Below are 24,448 nucleotides of genomic sequence, written 5' to 3'. Positions count from 1 at the left end.
TTCGTGCAAAATCCAAGCTGAGCAACTGGCTCTGCTGCTGACAATAATGCAGTGCGACCTACATGGGCCCTTGGGGAAACAGAGCAACTCAGCCTCACTGGCAGACTGGGGGTCACCCCTGGGGCCAGCTGAGGAGCTTTGGGCCCCTGGGCACCGTGGCATGTGGTGCACAGCCCAATGAGGGCAGATGTGCAGCACCATATCAATCAGGGCTGCAGAGTCCCCTGTGCAAAGCTGCCTTTGGATAGCTGTGATGTCTGCCCCAAACAGAAGAGGACAGATTTCATCTGGGGCAACAGGTCCCCATCTGTGGGACAGGAACCCATCCTGCCCCAGGGATCCCTACCAAGCTGCCCAGGAGGTTCAGCCCCACTCTGAGTTCTGACACTGCAGAAAGCAGCCAAGGCCTGCACAGCACAAAGCCCTGGGGTTAGTGCCAGTGGGATGGATGGGATGCTCCATGTCATGAGTGCCTTCCCACGAAATGGAGTGAGCACCCAGGGCAGGCACAGCATGGGGTGAAGGGCACAGCACAGGACTTACCTCATACACCTGGAAAAAAAGGGATGAGGTCAGCATAGGGGGAAGAGAAACAAAACAAAGGAAGACTTAATCATGCATCCAGCTCGGGGCCACCTGGCCAAGAGCCTGCAGAGCCCCAGGCCAATGCCCACAGAGCTGATGGGTGAGAAAGACCACAAGGAGCAATTGTGAGGGATAAGGGCTGGAAAACTCCTGGAGGAGCTGGGAAAGTCCTGGCCCCAGGCAGCACGTGACGAACCCATGATGGCTATGTGCTCCTCACCTGTGCTATCCCCAGGGGACAGAGGGGACCAACACCACGAGGCCATGATGGACTGAGGGCAGTTGACTCATAGAGCTGAGCCCAGGCAAATCCCACACCCCCTCCCCTTGCCTGCCCCCTGCCCAACCCACCCAGCTCTTCTTCTTCTTCTTCTTGGCATCAGCGTCCTTGCTGCTGCTGACACTGGAGTGGCTGGTGATGCTGTTGAGGCTGGAGATGCTGTCAGAGGAGTTCTGCCGCTTGATGCGCAGCTCTGGGGTCATTGAGGGAAGGCAGAGAGTGGGAGAGACCAAGAAGGGAGCGATCAAACTGCATCTACCCAGAGCCAGAGCCATCACATACTCCCAGCCCACCCTGCAGTCCATCCCTTCTCCCCTTGACCCACCTGAACCATGCAGGATGGGGACATGAGGTGCTGACATCATTTGGGACAGTGACCCCAAGTCCCAGGGACAAGAACAGAGCAGACATTGCTCCCCTGAGGTCACAGCCCCCTGGTGGCCCACCATGCCTTACCTTTGGGCGCAACCTCGGTGCCATTCAGGGCACCCTGGATAACAGCTTGGGCCTCTGAGTTCTTCTTCTTCAGGAAATCAATGGTCTCCCGCAGGTCCAGCAGCTCCGTGTCCTGCAAGAGCAGAGCCAGGAGTTGTGTAATGCATCTCAGTGGTGCAGGAGAACTCCCAGAGCACCCACAGCTTTGGACCCCCCGAGCACCCACCCACCTTCTCCTCGGCGGTCTCGGCCAGGTGCCGCAGGCGGGACGTCATGCTCACCAGGCTCTGCTCAAAAGCTGCCACCAGGTTGGCCTGGGAGAGATGGAGAGAAGGGTGAGCACCTGCAGCCCCAGAGCAAAGGGCAGGAAAGGGGACTCCTCCTGGGGCAAGGAAGAGGTGCCCAGAGTAGAGCCCATGGCAGGTCAGCTCCTAAGGGGAACCAGAGTGCAGGTGAGCATCAGCCCCACAGGTCCTGCAGGAACTCACGTTAGCAGACAGCTGGGATGTCAGCGTGGCCACCTTCTCCTGCGAGGACTCCAGCTCACGACGCAGCTTGCGGATTTGCTGCAAGGAGAGAGCAGAGGGGTGAGAGGTGCTCACAATGGCTGTGGGTTGGGGCCGGGTAGCAGCGCTGGGCACGGGCTCACCTCAGACTGCATCTTCTCCTCAGCCTGGCAGCGTGAGAGCAGAGAGAGACAGACAGAGGCAGGCAGTCAGGAGGGCAGCGAGGCGCAGACAGGCTCAGCACGGGACAGAGGACATGCACGGAGCCCCCCCATATAGCTCAGCATTGTTTTTCCCCACCCGGGCCCCCCCAGCCCATAGCCATGCAATGAGGAGGTGCAGCCCGGCGGCAGCTCTTACGGAGGAGTAGGTGGAGGACGCGCTGGAGGCCAGGGACAGCACCGATCCATGAACTGCAACACAGCAAAACCCAGTGTGTCAAGAGACTGAGCGCTGCCTGGGGTTAAAAGGCATAGGATAATGCCACAGGGGCTCTGCAAAGAGCCTGGAGCAGGGATAGTGCTGTTAGGACACTGCCCGCTCCTTGGCACTTGGCCTGCATTCTCCTGCCTGGGCACATGGCAGGGAGCACCCTCCACCTGCTCTGACTGAGCCTGAGGCTCTGCCACCTATGCTGGATGCTCAGGTTCCCCATCTCAGGTGCCAAGCCAAGGCCACCGGGTACCTCCAGCCACCCAGCAGGGCTCCAAACTGCCCAGCAGCACCTGCGTGGGTTGGGATGCACTGCGCTGATGCTGATGTCTGGATGCAGCAGCCCCTTCCAGCAGAGCCCAGAAGAAGTGGTGAGGGTCTGGGGAGCCCCGCAGCCCCTCCATCCCAAGCACACTCTCACCGTCATCCACAGGGTCCCGGAAGGAGCCCGAGCGGATCATGCCCTTGGGTTTGTCTGCCAGGGAGAGGGTGCTGCCCATCTGGGAGGTGCTGTACAGCTCAAAGGTGGAGTCGTGGGTGGGAATGCTGTTGGAGCGGGTGATCCGCGGGGTGGTGGTGGCAGTGGGGCTCACTGCAAGGAGAAGGGAGGGGAGAGGAAGGGTCAGAGCCGGGTATGGGGATCGGGATGGGAAAGTAGGGCTGGGAGCGGACCTGGGGAGGAGGGATGGGGAAAGGAAGCAGGGATTGCAGTCCCAAAGCAGGAGGATGGGAGGAAAGCTAAAAAGCAGGTTTACGCAGGGAAAACTGGAAAGCTGCACCCAAGGTAATGCCTCCTGGTGAACACAGAGCTGAGAAATCCATCAAGCTGGGGCACAGTTAGTGCCACTGTGCAGGAGGCCATCACCTCCGGGTGCAGGAAGGATGCACCCCATCACCTGCTACCAGCCCCAATCCCTCTGCATGAGTCCCCCAGACCCTCCAAGAACACACAGCTCCCAGCAAGAACACATCAAGACTCCACTTTGCACCCCCAGAGGAGTGCGGAGCTGTGGGCAGGGTTCTGAGGATGAGTTGGATGCCCTGAAGCAAAACCAATGGCCCCCAGCTACAACTCAGCACGTTGCTGGGGCTAAAGGCATGGGATGCTGAGGTGCGCCAAGAAAACAACAACAAAACATCAACCCAAGGCTCTGGAGCAGGGAGATGTCCCAGCAATGAACCAGGGCATTGGGGCACAGAGGCTGGCACAAGGAGGAAGTGGGCACTGACCGATGCTGGTGAGCGGACCCTTCCCAACCAGCGCCATGGGGAGGGCAGGGGGTGGTGAGGGCAGCTCTGGCTGATCATCTGCTTCAGGCAGCCCCCCGATGGTGTGCGAGTGGCGGCGCTCCTTGGCCTCCTCCTGGGAGTGCAGCTGGTACCTGGAGCACAACACCGAGTGAGATGGTGTGGATGGTGTGGACACCTCCCCATCTCCTGCCCGCCAGCCCTGCAGCACAGCCAGCCCCCTACTTCTGGGTGCTCTGCACACCCATCCACCCTCCCTGGTGCCATCCTAAAGCCATGTGGACCCTTTTACCTCAGTCCCTTCTTGGGCAGCGTGTTCCTGTCACGGTTGGTGCTGAAAGAGAAGGGAAGATCAGTCACCATCCTGCATGGTCAGGGGGATGTGATGATGCAGCCAGGGGCTGGGTGACAGGAGGGGGATGTGCATTTACCCCCAGAACAAGCCTCTGAAGCAAGCAAATGCCAGAGGAAGATGACCATGGATAGGGTTATGGGGTTGAGTCTTGCTGCCCACCCTCTGCCCATACCTGTCCAGGTGTGCAAGCCGGGGGCTGCCGCTCCAGCCCAGCTCACCCGCCTCCTCCTCCTCCTCTGTGCTGGCAGGGGGGACAGCAGCAAGGCTGGGGGTGGCGGTGCTGCCCCCTGAAAAGGCACTGGGCAGGCTCATGGGCATCTGCAGGGACTCCATGCTGCGATGCAGACCAGAGAGCTTGGGGTACATCCTGCCCTCCTTGGGGACGCTGAAGCCGCCCATGAGCTCCAGGCCCTGGGAGAAGCTGGCCGAGTTGATGTTGAGGATGGGGGCAGGACTGGGGCTGAAGCAGGGTGTCAGGTGCCCGCCAGCTGGGTGCAGGTCCTGGAGCTTGGCAGTGTGTGGGGGATGCAGCTCAGTGGAGGATGGCAAGTCCAGGCTGTTGGAGTTGACCTTGTCCAAGTTGGCCAACGAGGGAGGCTTCACGTAGGTTTTGGCAGCCGCTCTGGGGGAAAAAAGTGGATGAGACAATGTGAGAGCAGACACTGGGCACAGCACCCCAAAGGTTCAAAAGCACAGATGTGACAATGAGAGACATGGTTTGGTGGGCATGGGTTGGGCTTGGTGATCCTAGAGGTCTTCTCCAACATTAATGACACTATGGGTGGGCATGCTGGTGATGGGTTGATGGTTGGACTTGATGACCTCAGAGGGCCATACCTGAGGGGGGTGGGGGGCAGCTCAGCCACCTTGGCCGCCGGCGGGAGGTTGGCCTGGGCTTTGGGGGTGCTCTCAGGAGAGCCGATGCTCTTCAGCGTCACACACTCAGAGTCCAGCGCTACGGCCTTGGCCTTGGCCTTCTCCTTCTCCCGATCCGTCTGGTTCACAGGGGCCGGTGTGCCACGGCCAGCACCGATCTTGGATGGCTCCTTGAGCCGCGACACTGTGATGCTGGCCTGCTTGGTGCTGAGCAGGCTGGGATCGATGCTGCTGCTGACGGGCCGGTTAGCACTGCGGCCGCCGGTCACACTCATGGAGCTGGACTTGGCCGGCCGGGGCAGACTGCGGTACTGGATGTTGGTGCGAGCCCCTGGGGATAGGAAGCCAGGCTCGGCCGTGTTGGAGACATCCAGACTGGTCTTCCTCCCACTGACTGGCTTCACAGGGATACCGGAGCTCTTCTGGATCTTGCCAAGTGTTGCTGAGCCCCCAGCTTGCATGACAGTGGCAGTGCCAGTGGTCGGGGCTGGTTTCTTGTAGCCAAAGGAGCTGGAGGCCGAGGGGCGTGTGAGACCTGAGGGTGGTTTCTTGGCATCGCCGACACGATCGCGGCCAGCATCAGAGGAGGAGCGCTGCAGCCCCGTGTTCTTCACCGACAGTTTGCTCTTGTCGGTGGCTTTGGTCTCAGGTTTGCCTGGTGGGGAAGGAAGGATGAGTGAGCGGGGAGGTCTGCGGGACAACTGGGTGCAAAACGATTCAGAGCTGAGGGCAGCAATGGAGATGGGAAAGCAGAAATGGCAGAGAGGAAGGAACAGTTGGGTTGGAAGGGACCTTAAAGATCACTTAGCCCCAACAGCCTGCTATGGACTGGGTGCCCACCCCCAGCTCAGGCTGCCCAGGACCTGTCTGTGGCCCCAGGCACCTCCAGGGATGGGCACTCCCAGCTCCGGGCAGCAGTGCCAGGGCCTCACCATGCTTTGAATAAAGGACTTCCCCCCACATCTAATTGTAACCTCTCCTCTTCCCATCTAATCCCACCACCTCCCCACCAGAGGAGCCATGCTCTGCCCCATCCCAGCCTCACCTGCCACTTTGAGGGTGCTCTGGGCCGTGTGGGTGATGGGAGAGGTCACTGCCACCGGTGGGGTTTTGCCCTTCTTGAGGGAGCCGGGTGTGCCCAGGCTGACCGGCTTCTTCAGCTCTCCACCCTTGGAGCTCTCCTCGCAGCTCTCTGCAGGCTCCCGTCGCCACTTGGAGGAGCCGTGCTCCATCTTGAGGCTGCTGCTGTCGTAATCCAGCTTCTTGGGCGCCTTGTCGTCCGCGTCCCCGTACCAGCTCAGCCCACTCTCCACCAGCGAGCGCTTCTCCGAGTCGGTGCGCAGCTGTGGGCAGAACGGAGCCATGGGTGCACCAGGGGATGGGGGCATGGGGCACCCATGGGTGCTCACAGCCCCACCGCATCACTGTGCCATGGCTCCGCCATGCCTTGGTTTCCCCACTCAGTGCCCAGAGGGGATGGCAGCACCTACCGCTATGGCTGAGTTCCTGCGTGAGGCCGTGGGGGTGGAGGGCAGGGAGTTGAGCGAGGAGCTGGCATTGAACTCCTCCGAGCTGAGGTTGTCAGAGGCATCGCTGAGGCCGCTGCTGATGGAGCTGCTCTCATCCCAGCTGCAATGGCACAGCCAGCGTCAGCCCCCCCGGCCCGGCCATCCCCTGCCACCCACCGGCCCTGCTCCACCCCAGGGCTCCAACCTCAGCCCCGTCAGCCTGGCAGGAAGCCGATGCTTGGCAGCTTCAGCTGGCTGCAGCCCAGCCTGGCACAGCCTTCAAACCCCACCATTTCCCTGCTAAGACCCCAGAGAGATGTTTTATGGACACAGCAGCACGGGGGGCCACCACCTGCACCAGGGCTGGCACTGAGCCTCCTACAAATAGTCCCACCCAGAGGGTCGGGAGGGTTCCCAGAAAGGGCAGGGACCAAACACAGAGCACAGCATCCACACACCCCGCAGCCTCCACCCTTCTTTGGCTGCCCTGTGCCCTCAGGGATGCAGCACCTCCGTGTGCCCCAACAGCTGCTCCGTGCCGAGGGCGCAGCGGAGCGTGCACAAGCCCATCTCCAGGGCTGTCACTCAGCATGGGCATCTTCCAGCAGGGTGAGCACAGCCCCTTTCAGGTCAGCGGCTCAGTAGGTCAGCGAGGCCCCCACAGCCCCAAATTGGGCTGGGAGGGAGAAGCTGTGGTGGAGGAGAGGGGAGCAAATCCATGGGGTCCCCAAGCATTAGTGTCGGCACTGCAGCACCAGCACCACGAGAAGCAGCAGCTGGGGAACTGAGAAGCATCACACAAGTGACACAGCAGCCATGGGGTCAGGGCAGGCAGGAATGGCACCCACTGAGCATCTCTGCCTCATGGCGTTCAGGGACACCCAAACACAGGGATGGAGCCACACAGCAAACTGAGTTAACACAGTGTTCTGCAACACAGCACCGGGCTCTGCAAACCCCTGCCCATCGCTGGGGAGCTCAGCCAGAAATGAAGTGTGCTGGGGTCACTGAGCTGGAAAGCCCAGGGGAGCCAGAACATGACTGGGAAACACACAGAGCTTCCTGCAGGGCTGCACAGTGGATGCCCGTCCCCATGGCAGGGGGTCGAGATGAGCTGCCCCACCCCACACAGTCCCCAGGAGCACAGCTGTTGTCATGCACCGGTTGTTCACGGATGGGAGAGCAGAGTCCGGCCCCGGGGCAGAGGCCCCACCACATCTTGTGAGATCCCACAGCCGCTGCAGACCCCGGCAGGGCACCGCGAGATGCAAGTCCTGCCCCTGCTGACCTTCCCAAACACGGGGACCGGGACGGACACAGCCCCCCGCATCCCTGCAGCAGAGCATCACTGCCCAGGAAGGGATTTAATTACAACCACGTGCCCAGGAAGTGCCACGGGGCTGCCCGGCTCCGCAGATCCCCCATCACCAACCCCTGCTCTGGGGATTTCTCACTGGGACAGAAATCCCCAGAACACAAAGCAAAGCTCCTCCACCACCCCACATCAGCATCTCTCGGTACCATCCCTGCAGCAGGCAGCACTCCAGCACTGCATGGAGCTGGTGCAGAGCCTTGGGGAGCTGCACCCCTGGATACAACTGAGCCCGAGGTGGGTCTCTGCAGCTCCCCCCAGCCCAGCAGGACTGACCCCAAAAGGTCTCCCGACCCCACACTGGAGGCTCAGGGTGTTGGCATACACAGACCTCCCGTTAAATAGGAACGGGCTTGGGGGAACCCAACATCCCCAGTCCCCCCAAGATCCAGGGCATCCAGCTCTCCAAGCACTTCCCAGCTCTACCAAGCCCCAGCACAGCTGCAGGGGGTGGAAAACGTCCCCAGAGCACTCAAACCATGAGGTGCCTCCAGCCGGCATTGCAAAGGGGTCCCCCAAAACCGAGCACTGCAGCGGGGAGTCACCCTGCAAGGAAAGCATCACTTGGGGCAGTGCCGGCTCCCGGAGGAACGCACGCAGCCAACCCGCGATGGGCACAACCAGCACAACCTGCAGCCAAGGTCACCCTGCAACCACCAGCCACCGCACCGCACCGCACCGCACCGCACCGCAGCGAGCGCCGCAAACCCAGCGAGGGGTCCGGGTGCGCACACACGGCAGCTCCGGGGGGACGCTGTGCCCCGTGGGGGGGTGGGAGAGGGGCGGCAGCTCCCGGGCGACGGGCAGCACCGGGGCACCCCGACGTGCCGCGGTCCCGGGGCTGCGCTACGGGGCGGTGCGGGCAGCGGGGTCAGAGCTCAGCCCGGCTTTGTGCCGCACACCCGCAGCCCCTCCATCTTAGCACCGCGCCGAGCCCACCTCGCAACCACCCCGCAACCCGGCACCGGGAGATGCGGGGATCGCGGGCGGAGCCGCACCGCCCTCCCCCGGTGCAACCGAGACAAAGCCCTCCCGCGGCGCGGCCCCGGGGCTCCGGGCCCGGCAGACAAAGCCCCGAGCCCCGGAGCCGCTGCACCGCCGGGCCGGGAGCCGCCCGCCCGCAATGCGCCCGCCCCGCCCCGAGCCGCGCCGTGTCCGCCGGTGCCGGTCCCGATGCGGGGCGGTGCCGGGCCCTACCTGGCGACCAGGCGCGGGGCGCGGCGCGGCCTCCCGGCCCGCAACATGCTGCTGCCCGTGGCTGCGGCCCCGCGAGCGCGGCGGGAGGGGCGGCGGCGGCGGGACCGCCCCACCGCGTTAAAGCGGCAGCGGCCCCGGCCCGGTTCAGCTCGGCGACAAAGGGACCGGTTCGGCTCGGCTTCCCCTGCTCCGCCCGGCCCATCAAAATGGGGCTGGGGTCCCACCCCCCGGCCAGCACGGCCTCCCCCAACCACCGCCCACGGCCCCGCAGTGCCCCCCCAGTGAACCCCACATCCCTGTAGGCAGCTCCAGTGCCCCCCGGTCCAGCCCATGTGGGCAGCCCCAGTGATCCCAGCCAGCATTCCCAGCCTCGGTGCCCCTCAATCCCCCACAGCCCTGGTACCCTCACAGCCCAGTACGGCCCCCGTTACTCCACCACCACCTCTGATGCCCCCAGCATTCCCCAGTTCGCACACCCAGAGCTTCTTGGGCTCAACCCTTGGGCTTCAGAACCCCCCCTCAACCCGTATTCACTGCAGCACGGACCCTTTACATCTGTTTCTGTGGCTGCCCCCCAGTCACGGCGCACGCCGGGACCTCTTCACCCGCAGCGGGCAGAGGGTTAAGTGCAGCTTTAGCAAAACAGCACCGGTCCCTGCGGGCTCGGAAATAAGTAATTCCTTCCTCGCTGTCCTCGCACGGCAACGCCTCTTGGCTCCCTCCCGCCGCGCATCCCCGCTCGCTCGAGGCGATACGATGCGGTGCGGGGCGGTGCGGTGCCCCGGACGCCTCCACCAGCATCTTAGCGCCGAGAGCGAGGAGGGGACGTGGGACGGTGCACCCCGCATTGTGTTCACCCGATGGGTTTTGCCTCTCACCTGCCCCCACTGTCCCCAGATGACTCCCCATGAGGACACTGAGCCCTCTTCATCTGTCCCGGCCCTTTTCTCTTGCTCTGCCATAGTCATGGCAACGAGGGAGGTGCAGGGCTCGCACAGACCCTTGTTTCTACAGGGCTGTGGCTCTGAGGGGGTCTCTGCATCCCATGCGACCCATGTCCAAAGGCTGGTGGCACGAAGGGAGCTCTGGGGATGTGCAAATGGCCACCGCTATTCCGCATCAGCTCCCAGCAGGACTGTTGAGAAATGAAAGGAAATGGGCTCTTCCCTTCTCATTCACTTAATGGGGCAGAAAAACCAATTAGCTTCACAAATCACTACTGGGTACTGGCGGGGTGTGGGGATGGGGCAGCATCCTCCATCCAAGCTGTGCTCAGAAACCTCATAGGTGGGAAAATTGAGGCAGCAAGCTGGTCTGAATTGCCTGCACTCACCCAAAGGGGGGAGGATCAGCATCACACCCCGTCACACCCCGATATCCAGCTGCAGCCCTTCAGCAGGGCACACAACAAGGAGCACCAGGCCACCTCTCTGCTCCCCCAAAGCACATCCCTGCGTGGGGACCTCGGGATGTTGGGGGAATGGGGGCACTCAGAGCAGTGCTGCATGCAGAGGTCAGTGAGTCCCAGCACAGCTCCAGGGTGGGGGAGTGTGACTCAGCCTGCTTGCGAAATTCCTATTTTTCCCCATGTCTGGACAAGCCCTCGGACACCTCTGCCTGCAGTGGCCGGGCTCCTTCACACGTGGCAAAGTGGCACGTGGCAAGCAGCAAAGCCATGAGGCAGAGCCATCCCGTGAGCTCCTGAGCTGCAAGAAAACCCCAACCCTGGTTCCCATGCCCAGCAGGCAACAAGAAAGCAGGTACGAGCCTGAGAGCCCCTCCTCGCCCTCCAGTCCCTCCAGGCTTGAGCTGGGGCAGCAAGTGCCAGAGTAGTGCTGGGTCCCACTCCTTGGTGATGGCCTGATGCAGAGCAGGGACAGGGCTGGAGCACCACTGCAGGAACAGCCACCAGCCCTGGATCATCCCCTGGCAGCTCCTGAGCCCATGTGCAAAACACACCCGATGCAGAATCCTGGCCTTGGGGAGCACCGTGCGCTGGGAATCTGCAACAGGCTCCTGGAGCAAACCCCACATCAGGAGCAAATCCAACACAGAGGAGCACGCTTCAACGGTGGTGGTGCCCAGCAGGGTTCAGGGGCCCTTTTCTGGGGCCATCCCCAGCTCACCCTTATCCCGGCTGGATGCAGGAGCTCCGCTGAGCCTCGGCACGCAGCGCGGCGCAGCAAATATTTATCCACAACTGCTTCCCTGCTGCTCCCCGACGGCCCCAAACACACGCAGGGCCACGTGCGGGGCCACGGCTGCACCCCACGGGACGCCCCTGCTGAGGGCTGAGCTCACGGCTCGCCGGGATGGTGCTGAGGGGTCAGGCCAGGGGTCAGTGCTGAGCGCGGGCGGTGAAGGGAAGGGAGAAGCGCGTCCGCCCCAATCCCACTCGGAGAAGGGGAGGAGGGCGGCCGCTCCCCTGCTGCTTGCAGGGATCAGAGCCAAACATCTGCTCCCAGCTCTGAGCTCGAGGAGCTGTGAGGAAGCCGGAGCTCGGCCAGCACTGGAGTGCAGCAGGGCCAGAGAGGGCACATCTGCATCCCCAAACCATGCGTCACCCCCAATCTCAGCACCAACAGTTGGTGCTGCAGCTACAAGCATGTGGATGCTCACACTGCAATGGGATGCAACAACACCTCCATCCATCCCTCCTCAAAGATAAATGAGGGTGAAGGGACCCCCCAAAATCACATTGGTCCTTTGGGTCACCCTTGGCAGTGGGCACAGTGCACAGAAGGGTCCGGCACCTTGCTGCAGCATGGCCTGGAGGGGACACACAGAGCATCCCAGAGCTCTGCGTTTTGCTGTGCCAGCATTGTGGGGAAGCAGCAGGGAACGGGTGGGATGACGAAGGATCTGGCACAAGGAGGGTGGCGGAAAGCACGACGTCATGCAGGGTTCTCCAGCCCCGGGAGACGTGGCGGGGCAGCTCGGAGCCAGGCAGAGCTGGCTGCCCCAGCACGCCACAAACCTCACTGTGCCAGGAGTGCCAGAGCTGCTCAGATCAGCTCATCGAATGAACAGCAGAAATGCAGCCACAGAGCTGCAGCACGGGCAGCTGGAACCAGGGCAAAACCCGACTTGAAAAGCCCCGCCTGAGTGATCTCTGCCTCCTCCGCTTCCAGCCTGATTCACGCACAGGTCTGCACACGAACACACCCAGCATGGCTGCATCCCAGCCCAAAAATCACATCACTGTGCCCCAGGGGTGGGCAGCAGCACCTGGTCTGGGTCTCCAGAGCCCAGGAAATGTCTTCAGCCCAGCCAGGGGCTCCTCAAAGCTGCCCCCCCCCATGGGGACCCCACCTCCAGCCCACAGCCCCCATACCTTGTCCTGCTCTCCTGAGCTTTCCCAGCCAGGTCCCATCCTGCAGCTCTGTATGTCTCCAAGGGGCTGTGTCACCACATCCCCCTCCACGGGGCTGTGTCACAGTGTTGGGGGTGGCTCTGACCCACTGCCCTACAAGCCCGGGTGTGCGCCGGCGCATTGCACAGAGGCAGTGCCCCAGCAGCAGGGACCCGGGGGCTGGCGGCCCCATCTGCAGCTCCTGCCCGGTGCATTAGCAGCACGGGGAGATGCGGCCTGGGGCGGTGTTTGCTTTCTAGGTCAGAGGCAGTGGAGGAGGATGGATGTGGGGCTGTGGGGCTGCTCTGTGCTCCCTGTCGGCAAAGCAGCCCCACACCCAGCCAGCACAAGGGAGGAATCACAGAGCCATGTGGGCTGGAAAAGTCTTTTCAGATGCTCAGGTCCAGCCATCACCCTGACCCACCGAGTCCCACCACCACAGCAGGTCCCTTGGTGCCACATCCCCCCATCACCAAAACATCCCTCAAGGATGGGAACTCCACCCCATTCTGATGCTTGGGCACTGTCCCCATAGAGAACTCCTCCCTGGTTCCCAATCTCAGCCTCCCCTGGTGCAACTTGAGAACTAAGTGCAGTACCCAAGGCACAGGATCCCCATGCAGCTTCCCCTTCCCTCCAGACCCTCCCCACAATGCCACACACCACCAATGGGGTACCAGAAGGGACCAGCACAGCACAGCTCCAGAAGGACCCAGGTGCCCCACGGTGGTGTGAAGGCTGTGCTGGGTCCTGCTAGGAGCTGACGTGACTCCGGACACCCATGCAGGGCTGGAGCCAAATACCTCCTCCTGCTCTGGGAGAACTCAAATGCTGGTGTTATTTATTTTCTCGTGCACTGAAACAGGAAACCTGCAATATGCTGAAGCCCTGGAGCCCCGCCAGAGCCAGGGGCACCACACCAGCTCAGTGGGAGCGAGATGTGCCTGGGAAGAAAACGCAAAGGTCTCACGTGCTGGGCTGGAGATGCTCTGGGGTGGAGGGATGGAGGTCTGGGGGGACTCATAGCAAGGGGTCAACACATTGCCACCCAGTGACACCAAAACCTTGGTGCCCTGCTCTTGCTGCAGTGCTGGGATCCCATCCCATTTGTCCCACTATGTACCACCAGTGCTCGGATCCACTGATGGAAACTGGGGGAGCCCCCAAGGTCATCCAGACCAACCATCAGCCCAGCCCTAACCATGCTGCTCCTTATCAGCCCCCTGATCTGCTAACAGCCCCCGATCCGGGCACTCACCCTGTGGTGATGTCGTCGTCCTCCGTCAGGGTCTTCCCCATCAAATCACTGTCACTCATATATCCCGACTTCAGCTCCACATCATCACTGTCCAACGCCTCCACCAGCTCCAGCCGGGAGATGTGGCTCAGCTTGCTGGGGCTGCGCATGGGCATGGTGTGTGAGTAATGCGCCCTCTCTCCATGCATGTACCAGCCAGGGGTGCCCTCGGAGCGGCAGCTGCCCCCCACTGATGGTGCATCCCCTGCCTGCAGCCGTGGGCTGGACTGCCCATAGCGCCAGGAGAGCGGTGAGGAGCGGTTCGACAGGCTGGAGACGCTGCGCGGGTTGGCTTCGTCGCTGTCGTAGCACGTCATCTCCAGGGAGCTGCAGGGATGGGGTCAAGGTTAGGGTTACCATTAGGGTTGGGGTCACCTGGAGGGTTACCGACCCCAGCAGCCAGCACAGCCCACACATTGCATATTCCAGGTCCTGCAAGGACAGCCATGATGTGTTGGTAGTGCCCATTCCCTCCAGGAGTTGTGGGGCAGGATGTGGGGCACGATGGTGCCTGCTCCCCCTTGTGGCCTGAGCTACAGGAGGATGGACCCTGCTTTCTCAGGCTCCAGCAGAGCCCATTGCTGTGGGGTTCCCCAAACAGGCAGTCAGGAGGGACACAAGCAACCCACAGGCCATGCTCCATGCACCCCTGCCCATTGCCCCACACATCCCAGCAGGGATAGAGGCTGCAAAAGCAAAAGGGGCAGCTCTTCAGCATGGCACTGAGCTCCCCATCCCCACAGGGTCCCCCAGAGTCATGCTGAGCCCTGTTAACAGGGATCCACCAGGGAAAGCCCCACTGTGCTGCTGAATGTGTGCTGCTCTGGGCCAGCCCAGGAGCACGCTGCCCCCCACCCCTCGAGGTGCATTTTGGGCCCAGCAGGGAGTGATGTTGAGACTAAATTTAGACACCACAAATGATCACTTCTTGGAGCAGCTCCTGTGGAGCCCACAGCCCTCAGCTCAGCTCTGTGCTGCCATCAGAAGCCGTCCCCCTCCAGCAGCCACGTGGGCCCAGCACTCCTGCAGAGCGGCAGAAGCCAAACCCGACTGCAACGTGGAACTGAAAAGAGGGAACTATATAAAAACCGGGAAGTTTGTTCAAGCAGAACTGCAAGGGGCAGCTGAAAGGGGCCGGTTTGGTAGGCAGCACAAGGGTTATTTAAAGCTGTGCTGCTGGTAGCTCAGGGAAGAGGCTGAGCAGCAAACCCCAAGGGCTGTGAAACCTCCCAGCAACAACACTGTGCCCCAACACAGACACAGGGCAGTGTCATGGATCCACTGGATGGAAGGACCCAGCATTGAGGCCCACCACCCACTGATAGGGTGTCTCCATGGCAGGGATCTGTCTGAGCCCTCAGCCACTCATAAATCACCAAGGAAAGGAGGGACAAAACCCAGCAGCAATGCTAATTTAATCACCCATAATATCCTTGTCCTATTTCCCTACGAGCAGCTGACAGGATTTGCTGAGGAGCTGCTGAGCCGAGCACTGCATTCAGAAGGCGGCCGATGGAATCTGACACAGACGAATGCAAAGGGAATGCAAAGGAAATGCAAAGCAGCCCTGCTGGGGCGTGGGCAGCACAGCAGCTCTGACACCAAGCACACACTGCAGAGCTGCAGTGGGTAATGCCAGGAAATCACCAGCTCAGGGAACGCAGCCATGTAAATAGTGGGGCTCTGCTCCCTTTGCTCGGGGATGTGCTGGGATCCCAAAGCTCTGGGTGAGCTTCTGCATAAAGAAATGCTGAACAGAGAGAAATTCTTCATTGGAGGAGCACAGGGCTGCTCTGAGAGCGCCAGGGGTGGGTGAAGGGGATGGTGAGCTGCTGCTGCTCGTCCCTTCCACCACCAAACTGAAGCTTGCAGCAAGACCACGAGGTGGCAATAGACAGCCAGAGGATGCTCACAGCTGCTCACCCAGCGCAGCCCGCTGCACAGCCCGGCTTCCAGGCGTGGCTGCAGAACGCAGGGCTGGGGGTGACACCCAATAGGAAGGATGGGGAAGGGGATGGGGGTGCTGAGTTCTCACCTGTGAGACACCTGGGAGCCCCGCAGGCTGGACATGGTCTCCTCCAGGTTCTGTCGGAGGTCCAGAACATTCTGCACCGTCCTCTTCCTCTGGGACTCGGGGTCTGTGGGAGGACAAGGAGGCTGTGATGGGACAAAGCACCTCTGACCACGTTCTGCTCTCTCTCCGAGTCCCCCCCTCTGCCACCTGAGAGGAGATGGCTGCAAAGGCTCCCACTCTGCACCCAAACATTAATATTAGTAGCAGGGCAGAGTGACCAGGAGCAGGGAACCCAGAGCCCCATTGGGATGGGAACATCTGCTCCAAAAATGTTGTGCTGGGAGCACATCCCCATGTGCACACATGCACACACGTTAGCACACCTGTGTGCACACACGTACTTACACACACAAATGCACACACACAGCTATGGGGTCACCACCTCCTTTCTATGGCAGCTGGCACAGTGCTGCTGAGCCTGGGGCACAGCTTCCCACTCCGTGTGCCCCTGATGCACCGATTCACACCCCAGTGGATAACAGCTGGGCTGTGACCGCAGCCCTCCAGTGAACCACAGCCACATCTCCAAGTGCAGCAGAGGGGGGTCGGCTCCTCCTAACACACCATGGCACACAGCCCTCGGGCCGTGCAGCAGCACCAGGAGAGCTGTGGGAATGGAGGGGTTCATGGCCAGCACACGAGCAGGGCCCATCCCCGCATCCCCAGCACCCACAGTCTGCATCCCTGGGACCGCAGGCAGTGCCTCGGGCTCAGCAGCACAGCCCCACCCCTACGTGCCCACCCCCAGTCATGCAGCCCTGCTTTCCATGTGACCCTACGAGGCAGTGATGAGCTCAGGCAGCCACGATGAGACAGGTTAAATGAAGCTGGTGCAAGCCCTTAGCATGGTGGGGTGAGCGGGGCTGGCAAGCACCAACAGAGCCCCCAACCAGGGCTGGAATGTGGGGCAACCAGTGTGGCACACAGAGATGGGGATGTGCAGGCTGTGAGGAGGGGTCTGGGGGCTGCAGCCACAGCACAGAGGAGGCACGGTGGGGCAGAACCAGCAGCCAGCCTGCTCTGCACATGGGGACAGAGGGAGCCAGCATCCTCCTGTTGGCACACAGGCTCACCTGAACACAGCCAGGTCCCTTCCACACACTGCACTTGGGGCAGCACTGTGTCCCCTGGGTAGGGCTGGTGGCACCAGCAGCAGCGCAGCCCCACTGGTGTCACTCACCAGGTGTTGGTGAGGGGCTGGCTGAGCCCTGCAGGAACCGGAGCAGCCAGGAAGGGCTGCAGTGTGGGAACAGCAGCAGCGCGCCGGATTCCTCTCCTCATCGATTTAACAAGCTGCTGCAGCCAGATGTGTGCAGCTGCCGGCACGCAGAGCAGCAGGGACGGCTCAGCCACGGGGTCAGTCGGGCACTCAGCCTGAGCTGGGCTTGCTGCCCACCAGGGACGTGTCCTGCACATCTCCCTGCTCGGCGCGTCTCCTCCATCCCAGCTCAGAAGCGCAGCCCCAATCCTGGCCCTGTGCCCCTCCGTGCTGCCCCCAAAGCCCCCATCCTGCAAACTGCAGTGAGGAAACTGAGGCAGAACGCCCAGCTCACCCCAACCACCACCTGACTTCCTTCACCCGGCGATGCCCGATGCTCTGCCATCACAATGGAGCGCAGCCACGTCCTATATTACCGGGCACTGCAGACGTGGCCAAGAACATCCAGGAACGAGGAACCCATCAGCTCCTGCGGCTCATGACAGCGCGTTTCCGCACGCAGCCATTGCCTCCTGCTGGGCCTGCAGCCCCACACCCCACATGCACCCCATGTGCTTTGGCTGGGAGAGCCGTGTGAGGATGTGCACATGTGGGCCACGTGGCAGCCAACCCCATGCAGGGGTGCAGGGATGTAGGGCTGCGTGTGCAATTGGGGCTGTGCTTCAGGGCACGCTGCTCTGCCACACGGAGCTGCCCAGCCCTGCAGATGGCTGCTGCACCTTCAAAGTGCTTCACAACCTCTTCTTCCTGCTGCCTCCAACCCAGAACAGAGTGGACCCCAGGACCCTGTAGGTACCAGTCTGCAGTGCACAACTGGGGGACACCAGCTTGCCATGCCAATAGCAGAGTGTTTCCACGTGGAATAACTTGGTTTTCTCCTCCATTCTTACAACCACTTCTGATTCATGCTGCTGGGCAGGAGGCAGTCACAACTCGTCATCATTCTCCCTGTGGTTTAATGACTCCTTCCTTCCCCACGACCCCGGGGTGACACCGGCTATGGGGATGAGGATGGATGCATCTCAGTGTGCCCTGGGCTCAGCCCCAATGTGGGGTCAAGCAAAGGGGTGTCAGTGGGCAAAGCAGGCAGAGACAAGACACAGCCTGAGCCACCCCATAAACCATGGCCATCCCCATAACCAGTCCCATAACCATCCCCATAAACATGTCCAGTCCTATAACCGCATCCGTTCCCATTACTACGTCTGCCCCCATAATGACATCAGCCCCACAGCCACGTCTGCCCCCATAACCATGTCCATCCCCATAACCATGTCTGTTTTCATGACCAGGGCCGTCCCCACAGCCCCGCAGCACGTGCCAGCTCCCTGCTGGCAGCAGGAGCAGCAAATTAGCAGCAGTGACAGCCGGGATGGGACTTCAGCCGAATCAGCACTTCTGGGGCGCTGCTGCTGCTGCTAAGCCCTGTGAATCGCTCCTCCTAATGAGGGCAGGGCTGTGAGACCTGGAGCCTGAACCCGGTCTGGCTGCAGCGAGCCAAGCTTTTAAAAGGGATTCAGACTTTCTCAGGCTAGAGCAGCCATAAATCTAGTTAATTGGGTCTCTCCCATATAGTACTTTCCAAGCGAACACACTGGAGAGATCCAGCCCGGGCCCCCAGCCCATTTGCGGGTTATTCTTTCAATGGATGCTTGGCCCCAAACCACCCCACCTGCGCATCCAATGCAGCTCTGTCTCCATCAGGATGAGCTCAAGCTGCTCAGCCTGTCACACCTCCAGCCCAGGGCTGCCTGAAATCCCCCCCCTGGTCAGACTGTGCCCCATGCAGCCGGGGCTGCTCCCCATGCAGGGTTGCTCAGCACCGTGCCTCAGTTTCCCCATAGCTCTGCACTCCCCCACAGTACAACCTATGTGTGCCCCATGCAACACAGCTGCACTCAGCCTTGGTACCCTGAGCCTCCAAGAGCCACCAACAGCTCGAGGGGACCCACAGCACAATTAACCCAACCAGAAACAGGGAACAAAAGCGAAGTGAAAGCCCTGGGGGCAGATGGTGCTGCTCCACACCCAGCACAAGCCACGGGACGGACATGGAGGAAATTCAGAATTCCAGATGGCTCTTTTGGGTGGGTTTTTGGGTTTTTTTTTGGGTCCTTTTTTTTTCTCCCCTGTCTCATTTCCAAGGCAACAAGACTCGCTGTCATCTGCTCGTTGCCATAGCGATTTCACCTGATTCTGCTTCAGCAGTGGAGGAAGAGAAAAGCCGGGAGAGTGCAGTGCTGCCACGGAGCCCTGAGCTGCTGCACTCCGAGCTGTGGGGAGAGCGTGGATCAATGGGGCTTTATCCGACCGAGGCAAAGGGCTGATTCACGGGATCTAAGGAAGGAGCTGCGGGTTTCTTAGAGCACAAATCTGCCCTTCTCTTAACTGCTTCGGTGCCCGCCAGATGTGATGCACATCTGGGGACATCGCCATGGTCTGCCTGGAGAGGGGGTTTGGGTGCTGGGGGTCCAGTGCCCACCTGTGGCTGCACCCAGAGGACTGAGCTGGGCTTTGGATTGCCCCCATCCCACGTCCCAGCACTGCCCTGTTCCAGTGTCCTCATGGCACTGGGAAGAATGGTACAGAAGCATTCTCACAGTGAGCAGAGAATGCCCCAATGTAGCCCTGCACCCCACCTTCCCCACACCCTGTTTGCCCCTCACCCCAGGCCAGGGTACACAATGCCCTGCCAGAGAGCACAGCTCAGCTCCCATAGATTTGGGGTTGAGCTCCCCATGGCCACAAAGTGCAGCGCCAGATGCCATCAGCACTGACACTGCCCCAGCAGCCCCATTGCTTCCATGGGTGCTCCACACAGACAGCAAAGATACATCCATGTGCTGAGGGGCTCCTCCAGCCCCACACTCACTGCAGGTGGGCACCTGGCACAGCCCAGCACCATCATTCATGTACATCCATCCCCTTCCTAGTGGGAACCAACACCAGCGGTTCAGCAACTTGAGTTCAGTCAGCCCCTCAAACCCATCCCCCCCAATGCTGGTGTGTGCCCTGCACCCAGGGCTGCTCCAAATAGCGTTCATCGCTGTCCCCTCCTCATCCCATGTCCCCATAGCCGGGAAAGGCTCCTGGCTCACACTGGCTCCCATTTGCAGCAAGCAGAGCTCCAAACGAGCACACAGTCATTAGCGGAGCCAGCCACCCCGCTCCCAGCCAGAACACAGCCATGCTTGGGGAAGCTTTATATTCACAGAGACAAACAACTCACATTTGCTTTTTAACTGTTGGAATTGCACCCAGTGGGACGGGGAGGGGGGAACAGGGAACCCTTTGTCCCCCTTCTCCTTGTGACTGAGAGCTTTGTGCAGAGCAATGCGTTGCAAACACAATTCTCCGCGGCCTCAGCTGGGCTCTGGTGGACACTTGGCCTGTCCGTCCATCACCCGGCAGCCGAGGAGCCCTCAGTGCATCTCCAGCAGGAATGCAAAATGTCCTCCTCCGTTCTGCACTGAGCACTTCCTTACAGAGAATGCAGAGCTCACCCATCTTAGCAGTCCCCTCCCAAACCTTCACGACCAATTCTAGGAATCCAAGCTGCTGAAGGCACAGAGCTGCCATCACCCTGGAGAGGGACAGAGCACCCGGGCACAGAGGTTCTGGTGGCCCCAAATGAGTCTCATTCACCCTTTGGAGCTGAGCCCTTCCCCCCTTAGAGCTTCACACCAGGCTCTGCAATGGGAACACTGACTCTGAGACCATCCAGGGGTCCCCAGGAGCCCCCAGCAGATGAATGAGGGACCCCCCAGCCCCACTCAGCTGCAGTAACGGCCCCGTTGCCACCAGCTCCTCAGGGAGCAGGGAGGTAACCCAGGCTATTCTTACTTCCATCTGGGGAACGCTTTCCCTCCCACGTGCACTGCCACAATGCTAATTTTGAGGCTGATGATTAATTGATGTCAGGCTCATTAGGGGGCCAGCAGCTCCCTCTCCCCAGGAGCAGCAAGGACAGGAGGACACGTTCTGACAGATGCTGCGGGAGCCGCGTGTGAGTGACATCCTTACAATGGGGGAGAGTGAGAGCCAACGCCACCAGGAGCCCTGGGGAAGGGAGATCCCCTCTGGATACAGGCTCAGGGTCCCACCACACACCCACAGCCTCCACCAGAACTATCATCACAACCTCATTGTAACTGCAGCTCCTGGAACACGCCGTACAAGGAAAGGGACGCATGTGCACATGGTGCCCAATCCCAGCACTGCTGCCTTCCCTTGGGACCACCACGCTGACAGTGGGGCAGCAGGATCTGCTCCACCCTCCGGCTGCTTCCAGCCCTGCTCACCTCACCCTCCCCTTGGGAAAAGCCTTTCTAAGCAACAGCTGTTTTTGCTACCAAAGACAACAACAAGATGCAAGTGAGGAGAAGGATCAGGCTCTGCCCCTTTCATCCTTCTGGCTGTGCCTGCAGGGCAGGGGATGCCTGCAGGAATGGATGCTCTCCGGTGTAGGAAGCAGCACTGCCGTGCAATCAAAGCTCTGCTCACAGAAGGGGCTCTGCAGCTCCAACCCAGCTCTGCCAACACACAAGCAGAGCCAGCACAGCGGTGTGGGGAAGGCATCAGCCAGAAGTCCCTCCAACAAGGAAGTGATTTGTCTTTCTCTGGATACGTTTTCTACCAACAATGAGCAAAGAGTGGGGAAGTTGGTTGTGACGGTGCACAGCGGACCAACAAGGAGCCTATTGAACTGGGGAGTGAGAGCAACCAGGAGCCCAACAGACAGCACAGGGCAGGGAACAGGATGCAAAAGGAAACACCACGTGAGCCTGGGCTTCATCCAAACCAGGCGGCACGTCCAGCGGTGCTGAGGGCGAAACGCACACAATGAGCTCAGCAGTAATTAGTCCCTTCAGGAACACTTTAAGTGGTTGCAGAGTTTACCAAGAAAAAATAATAATAACAAAAATGGGGAAAGTCATTGAAGGAAAAAAAGAAAAAGGTCATAAAATGCGTTTTCTGCTCCAGTTTGAAACACAATGAGATCCACCAGGAGACCAACACTCCGCCAAACGTGGAGGCGATGGGGTTGGGCTGTTCTTCTCCCAGCAAACACAGCCCTGCATGGGGAGCAGCAGCACTCCAGGCTTCCCTTCCTCCTTCTGGGAGGTGGGAGATGCTCAGAGGATGCAGGGAGCACAGAGGGCAGCCCCAACTGCTGCTGCTCTGCAGGGGAGAACCTGGTGAGGAAGGGAAGTGCAGGGCACTGGAACCAGGTTCAGCAGGGACCCCATGGGCTCCCCATAAGCCCACAGCCCCATCCCAGAGCTGGACACTGCAGTGTGAGCCAGCAGCATTGATGTAGGAGGGAAGGAGTTCACCATCCTCCAGCACTGCTACCTCAAGGAGCACCAATGTGGGAGCGATGGCACAGGGCCCCCGAGCAGCCCCACATCCATGGGCTCCATGCACCCCATCCACTCCTACAGCAGCTTCCAGGACGTGTGTCACATCTGCTTAGGAGCGAGAACGCCTTGCAGAGGGCTGAGAAGCTGCATGGAAACGAAGGATCGTTACCACCATCTCCTTGGAAACGTCCCATCAGAGCAAGTTTGTCTTCCTCCTCCTTCTCTCTCCCTCTCTTCCCATGCTCACGGTTCTGGCACCCCGCGCATCCCTTGGCTGTGCCTCAGCTCTGCGGGTCCAAAACGCAGGCGTCGGATTTCTAAAGCCATTGTCTCGGATGTGCTATTGAGCCGCAAAACATGGACGGTTTGGGATGGAAAACAGGCATCGTTGCTGCACAGAAAGGAGCTGGCAGCCGGGATCCCATTTCCCTTTGAAGCTTTAGAGAACCCTCAACCAAACAAAATCTGCTTTATTCCCACAAAGGGAACAAGAATCTTAGCAACAAAACAAATCAACACCTCTGCATCCCCCTCTGCCCTGAGCAAGAGCGGTGCTGGGGGCTCTGCAGGATAATATTGCTGGGGGGAATGCGGGGCAGCTTCACACGTGTCCTTCTGGACCAGAGCTGTGGGTCGGGGTCCCCTCTCCATGCTCCCCCCTCCCCACACACACTGTTCTCCACACAGCCCCACAACAGCCCCCCTGCTCATCCCCCATATGCTGTGCTATGAGCGGAGCCATCCCCTCCCCTTGCAGGACCCGGCCACATGTTCTCCATCTGGGAACGGAGATCCACGAGCCAATAATCTCGACTTGGAAAACTAACTGAAAATAGCACAACGTTTGCTGAGTGCTCTGCAGACCGCGGCCGGAAGATGATGGATCTGCAGCACACCGGGATGCTGCTTGGCACAGCACAGCAGAAACACAGCTCTGAGGGCTCAGGGAAATGAGAAGGAGATGGCTGGAGGTGCTGCTGGCCGTCTGCTTTCCTCCAACAGATGCTCCTGCCCTGAAGGAAGGAGGGTTTGCTCTGCTGGTGAACCGGTCCCCAGCTGCCGCTCTCAGCCTGCAGGACAGAAGGACGCAGACTCCGTGCTTCCTGCAGCCCCTAACCCAGCCTGGGGATGTGCTGGTCCCTAATGCTGAACCCAAGAGATGCTGTAGGTATTTTAGGGGGTTGCTGACCCCCATGGGGTCCAGATGCCATCAGCATCACGGTTCAACCACAGCGCTATGGAAAGTGATGCATCCAGCCTCAAATCACACGTGGTGAGCTATCGAAATGGAATTTGCCAGAGACAAAAGGGCCAATGCAATCCACCAGGCGCCAGCTACACGCAGCCCCGACTCTGTGTCTGGGAGCCAAACATGGGCATCTCCACACCTCCCCTGTGCCACCGATCCCACCACGTGCTCCCCATGCACAGCAGGATGCTGTAATGCTCCCCATACCATCCGTGTGCACCTTCTTGGTGACAGATCACTGCCACCAGCAGCCAATGCCACCACCAGGTCTGGCACAGCGGCACCGCTGCTCGCAGGACCCACAGCCCAGCACAACAAGGCACTGCTGAATAAGGCATTGATGCACACGGGCAGCAGGTGTGTGATTTGGAGGAGTGTCTGATCAGGAGTTATTCTCAGCCTCTGCCATGCTGAGAGCTCACACGTCTATAAATAGCTGGCAATGGAGCTGTACCTGAGCTGAAGCTTTGAACGTGACTCAGTGCTGCTCTGGGGCTGAGCCACGTTGTTCAGCATAGGGCTGGGACAGCACTGCCAGCGGGGATGCTGCGGTCCTATGGGTGGAAGCTCGGTGTTATTCAGGCTGGGCTCCCTGCAAAGCCCATCAGGGCAGGGCAGGACACACACTTAGGAGCTCCCTGTTGGAGCAGCTCACCCAGATGCCCCCCACAGGGTCCTGCTGCCAGCTGCCACAGCTGGGGGCACGACCTGGCACAACACAGAGTGCAGAGGAGGGAATGGAGAGAGCTCAGAACCCAACCCTGTGGGGCAGTGCTCAACAGGGCCGCACATGGCACAGGGCTGGGGCCGATGTGACCCTACAGCCCAACCCTCCAAGGAACCACAGCCACCAAACCTGACTTCCCAGCCACCTCCCACAGCCCCTCCACTAACACTGCAGCCTCCACATGCCCACACCGCTGCCAGGACAGACACAGAATGGGGACACACAGTGACAGAGCAGCCCTTCAGGTGCTCATTCACTCTACTGTGATTGCAGGGGATGCCTCAGGCCAGACCGCCAGGCTCCAACAGCTCCTTCCAGAGAGGAACCTCAGCCCTCCTCCTGAATTAAAAGAAATAGGTTGCTGCCTCGATCA

At 60.5% G+C, this 24,448-nt stretch overlaps 1 protein-coding gene across 12 annotated transcripts in view; it reads right to left on the bottom strand.

The window, feature by feature from the left end:
* The window catches only part of NAV1 (neuron navigator 1), a 45,771-nt gene that overhangs the window by 7,601 nt on the left and 13,722 nt on the right, over positions 1-24,448 (bottom strand). For 7 of the 12 annotated variants that reach the window (XM_015884821.3, XM_085527087.1, XM_085527094.1 and 4 more), the window contains 15 exons: positions 15,479-15,581; positions 13,405-13,770; positions 6,208-6,346; positions 5,763-6,060; positions 4,679-5,372; positions 4,014-4,463; positions 3,779-3,820; positions 3,469-3,620; positions 2,660-2,830; positions 2,167-2,219; positions 1,950-1,973; positions 1,789-1,866; positions 1,531-1,614; positions 1,322-1,433; positions 937-1,058 (listed from right to left, as the gene is read on the bottom strand). In XM_015884821.3, coding sequence (XP_015740307.1) covers positions 937-1,058; positions 1,322-1,433; positions 1,531-1,614; positions 1,789-1,866; positions 1,950-1,973; positions 2,167-2,219; positions 2,660-2,830; positions 3,469-3,620; positions 3,779-3,820; positions 4,014-4,463; positions 4,679-5,372; positions 5,763-6,060; positions 6,208-6,346; positions 13,405-13,770; positions 15,479-15,581 — 2,888 coding nt within the window. Of the gene's footprint in view, positions 1-936; positions 1,059-1,321; positions 1,434-1,530; positions 1,615-1,788; positions 1,867-1,949; positions 1,974-2,166; positions 2,220-2,659; positions 2,831-3,468; positions 3,621-3,778; positions 3,821-4,013; positions 4,464-4,678; positions 5,373-5,762; positions 6,061-6,207; positions 6,347-8,794; positions 8,949-13,404; positions 13,771-15,478; positions 15,582-24,448 lie in introns of those variants that run through there. The other 5 variants (XM_085527088.1, XM_085527089.1, XM_085527096.1 and 2 more) reach the window with 5 other exon arrangements.

The sequence above is a fragment of the Coturnix japonica genome, chromosome 38, assembly GCF_054131305.1.
Source record: "Coturnix japonica strain WE chromosome 38, WE-NBRP24, whole genome shotgun sequence".
NCBI classification, from domain to species: domain Eukaryota; kingdom Metazoa; phylum Chordata; class Aves; order Galliformes; family Phasianidae; genus Coturnix; species Coturnix japonica.
The sequence above is the reverse complement of the archived record's forward strand: the minus strand, read 5'-3'. Positions and strand labels throughout refer to the sequence as shown.